General features: G+C 29.0%; 1 protein-coding gene and 1 long non-coding RNA gene across 2 annotated transcripts; both read left to right on the plus strand.

The window, feature by feature from the left end:
- LOC138339687 (uncharacterized) lies at positions 1-1,050 on the plus strand. Its single transcript, XM_069291586.1, has one exon. The coding sequence runs from the start codon at positions 1-3 to the stop codon at positions 1,048-1,050; it is 1,050 nt and encodes a 349-aa protein (XP_069147687.1).
- A 2,134-nt stretch (positions 1,051-3,184) lies between these two features.
- LOC104648742 (uncharacterized) lies at positions 3,185-6,419 on the plus strand. Its single transcript, XR_011212436.1, has 3 exons — positions 3,185-5,841; positions 5,919-5,991; positions 6,059-6,419. It is a non-coding gene; the product is annotated as an uncharacterized lncRNA (long non-coding RNA).
- The last annotated feature ends 6,999 nt before the right edge of the window (positions 6,420-13,418 follow it).

Here is a 13,418-nt window from a genome sequence, read left to right on the forward strand (position 1 = left end):
ATGTGGACAATTCGTAAGCGTGAAAATGCTATTAGACGTGTTGTCACTTGTCATCCTATTGAAGGAGAAAGATACAACCTTAGATTACTTTTAATGAACATAAGAGGACCAAAATCATATCAAGACTTGCTAATGGTTAATGGAAAATTATGTACAACATTTAGAGAAGCAGCTCAAAAAAGAGGATTATTGCTTTCAGATAATAATTTAATAGAATGTATGTCTGAGGCTGTAGATTATCAAATGCCAGCAAGTCTTAGACATTTGTTTGCTATGTTACTAATATATTGTAGCCCAAGTAATCCAAAAGAATTATGGGAAAAATTTGAAATATCCTTATCAGAGGATTTTATGAGAATTCCAAACATTAATACAACGGAAATTTGTTATAGGGTGTTAACGCATATTAATGATATTCTTCATTCAGTTGGTCGTGATATTAATGAATTTAAATTAATTCCTGAATTAATCAAAACATCTGCACTATCAAAAGAAGCTACAGATGTTTACTATGAAAGAAATCTTACTGTGAGTGAAGATGATCTGCTTCTACAAAATAAATTGAACACTGCACAAAAAAAAGCTTACAATATAATCTTAGAAAGAATATTTTCAAATAAATCAGGTGCATTCTTTATAGATGGCCCTGGAGGAACTGGTAAAAGCTTTTTATATCGTGCTTTATTAGCAACGGTTAGATATAGAGGATTTATAGCTTTGGCAACTGCAAGTTCAGGTGTTGCAGCTTCGCTGCTTCCAGGTGGTCGAACTGCTCATTCCCATTTTAAAATTCCAATAAATATCGAAGGAAACTTCAGTTGTAACATCAGTAAACAAAGTTCTCTGGCATCTTTAATTCGTGATGCAAAACTTATAGTATGGGATGAGATTTCAGTGGCAAAAAAAGAAGTAGTTGAAGCTCTTGACTTACTTTTGAAAGATTTAATGGAAACAAGAATATTGTTTGGCGGAAAAGTTATTATTTTTAGTGGGGATTTCAGGCAAACTCTTCCTGTTGTTCGTAGTGAAAAAAAGAGAAGACTTCATTAATCAAAGTCTGTTATGCTCTCAAATTTGGAATCAACTTAAAAAATTACAATTGCTAGAAAACATGCGTGCAAAAACAGATCGAGCCTTTTGTGAATACTTAATGAGAATTGGTAATGGAATCGAAAAAAAAATTGATAAAGGCAAAATTCAAATTCCTCATTCTTTAATCGTACCATTCGAGAATGAAAAAGATTCGTTGAATCTTTTATTTAAAGTTACTTATCCGAATTTGCACACCTCTTACTCAAATCTTTCTTTCATCACTTCTCGTGCTATTCTAACAACAAAAAATGATTTTGTTGACGAAATAAATGATATGTTAATCACTCAATTCTCAACTACTGAAAAAACATATCTAGCTACAGATGAGACCATAGATCCAAAGGATCAAAGTGAATACGAAGACTTATTACATACTTTGAATCCCGTTGGTTTACCTCCTTACAAATTAAAACGTTAAAAAAAATTGTCCAATTATGTTACTAAGAAATCTAAATCCCTGTGAAGGTTTATGCAATGGTACACACTTAATATGTAATGATTTCAGATCACACGTTATCAACGCCACAATATCTAATGGTGATTTTAAAAATACACATGTATTCATTCCTAGAATACCACTACTAACATCAGAAGATGAAAAGTTACCTCTACCATTTAAAAGGATACAATTTCGACTACGACTGTGTTTTGCAATGACAATTAATAAAGCACAAGGCCAAACTTTAGATTTTGTTGGCATTTATTTATGTGAACCTGTCTTTTCTCATGGTCAATTGTATGTTGCTTTATCAAGACCCAAGAGTTCTAATTGTGTTAAGATATTGATAAGGCCACCAATAGCTGATAACAACGATGACACATCTATATATAACATTATCTATGACGAAATTATAGAAAAGGCTTTTTCGTCAAACTACCTTACACTTTTGATGGTAAACAACCTATTATATTCTATTATTAGATCTCATATATTTTTCTATTTCATACTATTATTCTTCTATTAAAGATGATGTTGTCTTGCATATTTAATCCCAATTACCAGCCATGACAGAAAGATTGAATATCAACGAAATCGACGAGAACACAGAAGAATGGATTTGTAAAGTTCAAGTGGTAGATAAAGGTCATCCCCGAACCACCAGGGAGGGAAACAAGAAATATCAATTGATGATATTACAGGATGAAAAGGTATTTGTCACTAAACTAATAAATACTCATCTACTTTCATAAATTAGTTTGTAGCAAAATAAATATACTGCATACCATTTTTACTTTGCTTTTTAATGGTTGTAATCTGTCTTCACTGATTAATCGCCAAGTCAATGCTCTTCTACTTAGTTGAAATATTGTTCCTTGTGAGTTTTGTTGTCAAGCACTTGTTGTCACTGTAAATCTACATTTTACGTTTCTTTTGTTGTAGAAAAGTTACAGATTGGGTTAAATATAATTGGTTTTGTTTGTAGAACTTAGGTAAACTTGAATTCTAAAGTTCCTTTTCAAATAAAAATGGCTATTGATTGATTTGATTTTACGTTGAAGTTCTGTTCTACTGCTTGTCAGTTTTCATATGAAGCACTTCTTATCACTCTAAACCCACATTTTAATTCTCTTTTTTTTGTAGACATAATTTGTGTTATAGAGAAGTTCGTTGTTGTTTAGGTTCGATGCTATTGATTTTCTTTGCAAAATATAGAAAAAAATTGAATAGAAACCTCAGCGGATACCGCTGCATTTAACATATCGAATTGTTTTTTTAAGCGAAATCACATACAAATTTTTAGGAACGACAGTGTGAAGATTATAGAATAAATGAAATATTATTATACAGATAATGAAGAAGGATAAAGAATGTCTTCCTCAACTGCTTCCGGAGACTTTGATATAGAATGTCTTCCTCAACTGATTTTGTAAACGCACAGAAAAACCTGATAAATATGTAAACTGATATTTGAGAATTAACTTTTCCGCTAAAAGTGTTGCTTAATGTTGTTGCTGTCATGTTCCTTAAATAATTATCTACAAACTCAGTACTTACATATTTAACTGTAGCCTTCATTCTGTTGATTAAACCATCATGTCCATGGCAAAAGCTCCCCTCATACTCATATCCTTTAAATTTTATATTCCCCATAAAAGTAACTTTTCCCAACAATTCAAACCACTTTTGAATTTTTATACCAACTATATGTTATTTCACTTACCTAATATTATTCTAATTTCATTAAATTTCTCATAGGAAACTCAAATACAAGTTATCATGCACGGTACAGATGTCGCACATTATGCAAATGAGTTTGTTCCTTTCCAAACATATTTGCTATCGGGGGCTTTTGTCTCCGAGTCGATCAAGGCGTATGGAATTCCTCTTCATCAATTTAGCTGGACAATTGATAAGGGCACAATTGTTGAACCAATAGATAAAGTCATGCCCCCTGAACCACCATTGCTGCCACCAACGCTGCTAAAAACTACATCGTTTGACAGTTTCGATTATCAAGCTATAGGCTTTGAATTCGGTACTTCTCAAAATATATTTACAGTATACTTACTAGACATATAACTCATTTTTCATAACTATTACCACTTACTAATAACTCTTTAATTCTTGCAAGACATTCTTGCCCTCGTGATAAATGGTAGTCCTCCATCATATCCCTCAAACTGGAACAAAATTCAAGAATTTATCATCATCGACTATGAGTAAGTACAATGTTACTTTTCATCTTATATCGTTCTGTTTTCTATGTGCTTGTGTCAAATAACTGGATTTATTAATAAATAGTGATGTCATCTTCGTTTTCGTCAAAGTTGAAGGTCCAAATTTGATCTAGGTGTCTGATTGACCCTCTTTCTTGGAAAGTAAATTTTTTTTAAAAAAATTCCCTTCTCTGTGATTGCAAGCATCTCATATTTGAATGTTACCTTACCATGGTATATAGCTTGATATAAGGATCTAAAATTTCACTCAATTTCGCAAAGTTTTCTGCTGCAACTACTTCTTCATTCGTAATGTTGCCCAAAAGCGAAAAGAAAAAAATAAATAAGGAGAAAAAGATAAGTTGGTTACCACATATTGATAAAAAGTTTCCAATTATCGCATAAATTGTTCTAATTTCCTTTGCACATCACTAACTGGATGCTATGAATTGGGAGTGGAGGATGTGGTTGATCATCTGATTTTGATTTTATTGTATATCTTAAAATATCAGATTTATCTTATTGTGGTGTACTTAAACTTGCAGCACATCTATTGTTTTTAATGTTTGATTATCCTTTTCATTGACTGATTAAACCTGATCAAGAGTGACAAATATAATATGTCAAGACCCATAGACAACACTAACCAACCACTTTAATGGAAGTATTAGTCAATTCTATTTGAATGTAACCTTACCATGGTATATAGCTTGACCTAAGGATCTAAAATTTCACTCAATTTCACAAAGTTTTCTGCGCCATCTACTTCTTCATTCTTAACGTTTCCCAAAAGCGAAAATAAAAAAATAAATAAGGAGAAAAAGATAAATTGGTTACCACATTTTGATAAAAAGTTTCCAATTATCGCATGGATTGTACTAATTTCCTTTGCAAATCAGTAACTGGATGCTATGGAATTGGGAGTGGGGGATGGGGTTGATCTTCTAATTTTGATTTTATTGAATAGTTTGAAATATCAGATTATCTAATTGTGGTGTACTTAAACATGCAGCACATCTATTGTTATTAATGTTTGCTTATCCTTTTGATTAACTGATTAAACTTGATCTAGGTTTGTCAATATTATCAAATCTGATTATAGCGACATAGTAATGGTTAACTTGTAAGCTCATTCTTATAAGGAATGTCATGCACATTGTTGGTATTCAAGAGTGAAAAATATAATATGCTAAGACCCATAAACAACACTAACCAGCCACTTTAATGGAAGAATTAGCCAATTCTACAGGTTGCTCTCTAAAAAAAAAAGGAAACACCTAGCTATTTGAACAATCTAAGTATGCTTACTCCGTCTTTGTTTAGCCAGAATTCCTCTTCTTCTTATGACCAAATGGAATACCCTTCGATAAGAGAAGGGATCATCAACTTCAGGTAAAAAAGAATTGTTGCTAACATGTGCCAATATCTAGCAGTTTCTGTATGTAAATATCACTTGAGATGAATGAATTACTTAAAAACATTTTTATCTAATATGAATTCAATATACTAGCTATTTGTCTCCCCTCCATTTTCACCGTTCGCAAACACCACCAGTTCCACCATCCACCCCGCTTACCATCTCCTTTACATATTTGGTATTTTAGATGTTACTTGATTACCACTATTAATACTATCCCATTTGTAAGCCTAGCTTTTATGTAATGTTTATCAGAAAGATGTTGCTTTTGAGCCATGATAATTACGGACCAGAATAAAAAAGAATATAAATAATTATTAAAGCTGTTGAGTAATTCTAATTGCAGGCAAAAATTCATCCTCTAAAGTTATGTTGCATCCTACTTTGATGATATTCATTCTATTTGTGTATATACAACAATTGTAACACATTTTTCTTTACTTTCTTTCGTGAACTTTTTCCCAAATTTGCTTGTATTTGTGTAAGTTATGATGTATTATAACACTGTTTATATTCTTCTTTTTTTAATGAAAATAGGAGGAAACAAACAAAACTCACTCTCTGGGAAGAATTCATCGACCTATATGGAAATAAACTTCTCAAACACCTGAAAGAACTTCAAGAATTTCCAGTAATAATTGCCAGAAAAGTGGCCAAATCAAAATCATCTTCAGGTAAAATCAAACATATTATCAATATCTCTTATAACACATATTAATCGAATTAACACCAACTATTAAACAATATGCAGGCCTTTCAAATAGATTTGGTACAACAATCCAGATTGATCCTCTATACCCACAAGCTATCGCATTAAAGACATGGTATTTAAAATACACCTCTCCATAAATAAATAAATGTTTTCACATCTTTAACATTTTTTACATACAGGTCTGATGAAATAAAACCGGTTCTCAACACATACACAACAAAAAGCACCACAGCTACAGGCTCTCTTTTGTTTGTGCCATTTGAAGAACACATAGTGCCTATTGTCAACATCCAGCAACAATCTTTGGTATATGCATCATCTACATCTTAAATCTCTTTATGAAATGAAATGTTAATCTAATTTACCATTTCATCTGTATGCACAGGGGCAAGTATTCCACGTGCAAGCTCAATTGTTAATATCCAATGAAACTCAAAAATTCTGTGTCTTAGTACGCTTTGACTACAAGCAAGTATTTCCAAGGATTTGGACACAGAGAACATTCTATTGTACAACTTGCCGTCGACCAACACAACTCACACCAAGGTACGAAAATCATATCAGTAAGATCAATAACTGCATAACCATAACGTCCTTGAATTAAATTTGGTACGTTAAGTTTTTAAAATTTTTAGCACTGATTTAGCTATATTTTGGAAGTCATGAATTCAAAATCTATATTCCTCATATCAATTGCTAAACTTTCATAGTTTTCACATATGTAAATATCTAAAGATGAGTTTATCCCATGTGAGACTTTGATTAATTTTAGGATGAGTTTATCTCGTGTTTGGTTGCAGATCATAGAATCACAAGATAACTTTTCCACAAATAAAGTGTTTTTACTACTACTTATATGATTTTGATAAGTAAAATGCATGCATTAATTAGTCTGTTCAAACTTAGATGGATTGGATAAGTGAGCGTTATTTTACTCTTGGATGATTTCCTCTGGTGTACAATTGTCTTAGTAACAGAAGAAGAAAAATATATAAAACAAGTTCAAGCCATGCACAATAAATAACAAATAGATAAAATATCAAATAACAACAAGAAAATTCGACAACCCTTTTTACCTTTGGTTGGAAGATGGATGAAAAGTTGTTTTCATTTTCTCAAAACAGTACATCTACTCAAAAAATCCAACTCATCATTAGATTAATAAGAACCCATCTTTACTCTTATGTTTTGAAGCCAAATAATAAGATAACATGTCTTTGGTTCGGTATAAGTGAAATTAGGATCTTATACTCTTTTGTAAATATACCTCTCATAGTTATATCTGAAGTTAAATGAATTGAAATTTGTGACCAGGAGTATGTTCCTGTCTACATGGGAAGTTCAATATATTTTTCCAATAAATTGCTTACTTTTGCAATGTGGATTAGACATTTCTTGATTTTTTGATTGGCAGGAATTCCGCAAATCAAGTAATGATAGTATTATCACAATTTAATACATACTTTTAGCAAGTGTCTCATTCTGTTTTAGTGTCTCACTTCAAACACTACACACACCTAAACTGATGTCGAAGTTTTCTTTTTCCATTTTTTGAGTAACCAATATGATAAAATATTCAGGTGCTGCAACCTTACGTATCATAGTTTAGTTTTCTTAAGGCTTGAGCTACTTCATTTGTTTTGCAACTGCTAACATGTTATTGATGTAAAATATTGTTACAGGTTATAGATTATTTATATCTTATTTAATTATGGTTTGATAGGCCAAAAGAATTGACTTTGATAAATTGTGATGTAGTGGAAAGATACTTTGGATACGTGTTGAGTTGGTTGCTTTTACATTTTATTTTAATTCTGATGTTCATCCAAGTAGTCAAAGAGCATACTACCAAGAATAAGACATCTCCTAGCCGGCTAACATCCTTGATTTCTTGTAAAGTTATATAAATACCACGTTTGTTTGGTAGAATAATTTGATTGCATAACATATGAGCATATGAACGATTAGTAAACTAAATAACAATTTTCAATTTAAAAAATTATTATTGAACATAAACATATTGACTTTTGCTCAGATGTCAGTTTGAAGTAACCATCAAGGATGATACTGGTTCAACAACAGCCATGATTTCAGATAAAATTGGAGAAGAACTATTGTCTCTAACTGTAGCAGAAATTCATGACATACATTGCATCAAGGTAAAACACTCTACAACCTCTTGTTTATTCCTTAAAAATCTAATCTTAACATGAGTTGTTCCATCTTTCAGAAACAACTGTTGTCACTCTTTCCGTGCAACACAAACTGCTAGGCAAGACATTCACCGTCCAAATAAAGAAGTTGTCTGCCCATCAACGCACCAACAACTCCAGAAAGCAGTAAAAGCAAGCTGAAGCAAATCATGATAAAAGAAGACTAAAAGGTATTCTCTCTACACGACTCTCAATTGCTATGCAACAATAAATTTTGTTTGTCCTATTAATTTTAAAACTAATGCTTGCATTTGTTTTTGGATTTGTTTATGATGTTATATGTAAATTCTGGGTTAGATCTATATAGGAAAATATGTTTTTGATAATATGCTATGATTAAATTTTGTTCTTCTGGAAATATAACAAATGTGGTTACAACTTGTATCCCTATTTATTGGTGAAGGGAATTATCAAATCTGTTACATTTGATAGATTATTTGTAGAAAGAGGATGTGTGTTGCATTAGGAAATGTGTTTCAGTTTGATTGTTGATTGCTGATAGTTTGGTAGATTAGAACATGGAGTCAAATTTCAGACGTTGAGTTAGAGATAGAAATGCGAATTGATGGGGAGTTTTGAAATATTTTGAAATTGGGTTCTAATATCAAGGTGTTTGATTCTGATTTTCTGGATAAGATTTGATACTCTCCTTTTGTTATAGTGTAATACTTTTTTGCAATATGGTTGGCAACACCATTTTGTCTTGATGGCGTACACTTTTGGTGCTGATAGCATGAACTTTGTTGCATAGTTATAAGAAATTGACAGGTAGTTAAATCTTGCAATCAATGATAAATTCTTAAACAAACCAGTACTATACTCAACATTAACTCCTCTCCATAACTATATACTAAATTCATTTTCCATCTTATTTCACAGGTGCTTTCTGAATGACGCTGATTAATAGTCAAAATATATCATTATGTAAATATTGTAGATATCCAACCTAAATAACACAGCCATGACAACGAACAAAACAACTGCCAACCATATTTCATATATATATATATATATATATATATATATATATCTAACTAACAAAATTCTTTCAATGTCACGGACCACCTCTACCTAGTACTATATACAGTTGTTATGGTATCGATTTCATTAAGTTGATATCAATTTTTTGACAAATTATATCTTGTGGAGAAGTTAGTATAGTAAACTTCTCCAATTGTATTATCATTAATATACTCTCAATCTTTGACAATTCGTATATGTTTAATGGCCTATTTAATCATAGATTTTTAAGTAGCTTTGAATTTTTTTAAAAATATTGGCCAAAAAAATCAAGAGTCCAAATAGCTAGAAAAAGTGATTCTTGGATTCTTTTAAAATCTTAAAAGTTACATTAAACTTTTAATTTTTTGATATAAAGAAAACTCGTCATTATGACTTCAACTATAGTTCTAGCTTCTATCTGCTTGATCCCTAGCAAAACACATTCTTATTAAAGAGATAACTTGTTGAATATGGAAATATTATATTAAAGAAGAAGGAAAATTGTTCGCGTTTTACGCAGTGGTGAATTACGTACCCCAATTAGGTTATATCTTACCGAATTTTTTATTTGTTATGTAGTTGAATAAAAAAAATTAAGTTAATGAAAATACAAAAGTACATCTTTTTTTAGTTTGATTATATAACGTACGATCATTTTGATTAAATGATATCTCAAAATATACGCGTGTGTGAATATTACAATTAACTTTCAGAGTATTTCAATTGAGACATCTCTAATTTATAAAAGTTTGCTAATATGAGTCCACATTTTTAATCTATTTAATTTAACACCTTTGATTATATGTTCTTATATTAAGTAACGTTAAAATCCTTAAAACTACCAAGTAAAAATGTTTCTGGTAGCCTTAACCTTGAAAAAAAGACAAAAAAATTCTTCCTTACTTTATATTGATCTGGAAGTAATTTTATTATTTCACAAAACTTAAGATTTTAATTTTAAAGAACTTCCATCATGTATGTGTCGTGTTAAAAAGTTTCAATTAAATTTGTTAGTGTTGATTTGGTTTTAAATATTACAAAGTTTCATCTGAATATCAAATTATTGGTGAAAGTTGGTTACTACTCTGTATAAGGCTTTATTTTCCTCCTTTCTCTTCACTTAATTAAATGTTTCCACATTTATGACTCCATGTAAATATTTTCTTTCATCCATTTTTAATTGTCATAGTTTCTATTTTTAGAGTTAAAATTATAAGAATTTTTATTAACATTTTATGATGTATTTTTCATCATATTTATATGTAATAAGTTGCAATTTATAATATTTTTTGTATAGTTTTTACATATCTATTTTTTTAAAAAAAATATCAAATTAATATAATTTAATTTAACTTTAAAAATTAAATAAATGAACTATCAAAAAATATAACATGACAAATAAAAATGAATGGAGAAAAGTAGTTCATAATCATTTTAAGGCCGCTTTAGAAATATTAAAAAATCAAGGTTAAAAACTTGAACTACCAATGTATCACAGTAGCATGGTAAAAAACTACAAATCATGACATATAAATAAAATGTTAAATAAACTTTGCAAATAAATACAAATGAACTACAGCACCTTCTTGTTATTTTTCTTTATTTTTTTCTTTTTAAGTTTAATAAAAGGACTAAATTATGTAACATTTTTCGTAATTATCTGGACAATCACTGATGTTGTTTGGATAACTTTTAAAGTTGTTTGGACAACTACTGAAGTTGTCGAACGACTAAAGAAATTGTCCTGACAACTAAAACAATTATCGGACGATCAAAGAAGTTGTCCCAACAACTACAACATATATTGGATTAAAGTGTAAAAATCAAAAGTTTGAAACTATTATAAAAACATCTTTTAACCTAATATATATTATTTGTCACTTCTACCTAATTAAAACAATAAGAATAAATACTACTAGTTCACAGGTTGTAGATACCTACACAACGTGAAAATAATTCTTATAACCTAATTGTTTACGATAATAATTTATAGTAAAACAAAATTACACTATTATAAGATTGATTAAAGCTACATAGCTTATGCTACATTAGCTTAATTTGATGCATTCCTTTGTTTTTTATTTTGGTCCTATTAAGTTCAAATTTTAATAAAATTGATATATCTTTCTTTTGAGTTTCGATAGTTCATATCATTTCTAATAGAGAAGAAAATTGATTTATAATAAAAATATTCTTCGTTGTATTAAATAATATGAAATTTGTTAGTGAAGCTTTGATTGATTAAATTATATATTATATATATACACGTAGTCTTCTTTCATATCTTTTTTTCCTTTTATGTGATATTTCTATTTTAAAATTATTTTTTTTCATGCATGTTTTTGTAATTCGTGCTATTTGAATATTAGTGAGTATACTTTTTATTTTTGCACACGTGTTCTTCCAAAGCAGATGATGTTGTGTCTTTTTGTTTCTCCAATCCAAAATATTCATATTCTTGCTTTTAGTGTTGCGGGAAAATTTATTTCTGGTGATGTGTGTTTATATTGCATTTTGTGCAAATACTGTACTATCGAAGTCATTAAAGTATTTTAGTAAAAATAAATATTTTTTTTATTTTCATGATTGATGAGTAAATAAATTTTATATCTCAAATTTTTTTATACCGTAAAGCCAATCATATATTAATTTTATCTTAATAAGTATGTGTTTAAATATTTCACGATTACTCAATTTTCACTCATTCAATAATATCTGTTCTGAATGTTACCTTGATAGATGTGTGTTTAAATACATATTTTATTCTCTTATGGTAAAAATTGATCATGCAAACTTGTGCATTTCAATGATGAAAATAAATATTAAAATTTAGGTTGAATCTATTGGTAGCCCTTTAAAATAATTGATCATGCAAACTTGTGCATTTCAATGATGAAAATAAATATTAAAATTTAGATTGAATTTATCGATAGCCCTTTAAAATTGGCATCAATTTTTACTTAGACATTTTAAGTAGGTTTTGTTCATTTTAAATACTTTCAAGCCACTTTTAGCTATTGAACATATCATTACTCTTCGAAGCCACTTTAGCTATAATTTATATTTACGACAAAACAATAATTTCTGATGAAAACGTTATTTTTTATTTATGTCTATTACTATTGAAAGACTATAACATTTGGTTGAAATGAATGTGAAAATATGATCGAAAATAAATAGAAGAAAAATAAATTCATCCCAAGAAGTTGATTCAATCTATTATTGCTTAACCTAAAAAGGAACGAGATACTCACTTCTGTATAAGGATTAGTGTTAGTTGTTCATGTTTGTTTAGTGATGTCGTAAAGTAAACCTTACTACTAGATACATTTTTAAATTTAATGACAATATTGATATTTTATAGATTTCGTTAATAATAGTAAAAAGCAACTTATGCACTCATTAGAGTTAGAGTCTAGTTGGATTGACTTATAAAGTACGCATTTAAGTCAAAAATAAAACAATCAAATTGCTGTTATTTATAAGTAAAACAATAAAAAATAGGGGATATCTACTTTTGATTTTTGACTTATTTTAAGTCGTTCTAAACTTATTTTAAATCATTTTTGATCGTGTCAAACACTTCCTAACTTTTTAAAGTTATATTTAATTTGTTTTAAGTTATTTTTATATTTCAAACATTTTTCAAAAATAAAAAGTTGATCGAAAAATAGATTTGACTAGATTTTAAAGGCAATCCAAACATCCCATTAGACTAACTCCTTGGATTTGATGTAATAGTGCACGTTTAATTTTTCCCGCTAATTGTAAAGTGTGAATTCAATTTTTCTGATATAACAATCCTCTTGATTCCAAACATTTTATTCGCTTTCATACCTTTAATATAGACAAACGATCAATTTAGGATAATATTATTTCTCAAGTACATAAATTTAAAGAAAAAAGGTAGGGTGAAGTTTGAAAACTTTGCATAAGCTAATAACACTAAATCGTCCCGAGAATTTAGTTCCACAAGTAATAATATGTTCTTTTTGTATATATACTTATACTTATTTGGGTATATGACTTATAATTTTCATTTTCATATGTTAAATTTGAATAATTAGGTATTGATACATATATGAGTTATTTTTCAAGATCAATCTATTATAAAAAAAATAACAATAAAAACAAATTCAAGAATAAGAATAACGAGCCAATAAATATATAACAATTTTATGATAATATTTAGGAGATTTTGGAGAAAAAATAAACTTGAATTGATAGGTAATTTCTTTGAGTTGAATGTTGTTAATTCTTGAATTAGATTTGAAAAAAAATTATTATTTTTTTGATAAAAAATATAAATATATTTTATAATATT

The sequence above is a fragment of the Solanum lycopersicum genome, chromosome 11, assembly GCF_036512215.1.
Source record: "Solanum lycopersicum chromosome 11, SLM_r2.1".
NCBI lineage: Eukaryota > Viridiplantae > Streptophyta > Magnoliopsida > Solanales > Solanaceae > Solanum > Solanum lycopersicum.

What these genes read in the sequence shown, in the direction of transcription:
- LOC138339687 (XM_069291586.1), top strand. Translation starts at nt 1, where the DNA reads ATGTGGACAATTCGTAAGCGTGAAAATGCTATTAGACGTGTTGTCACT.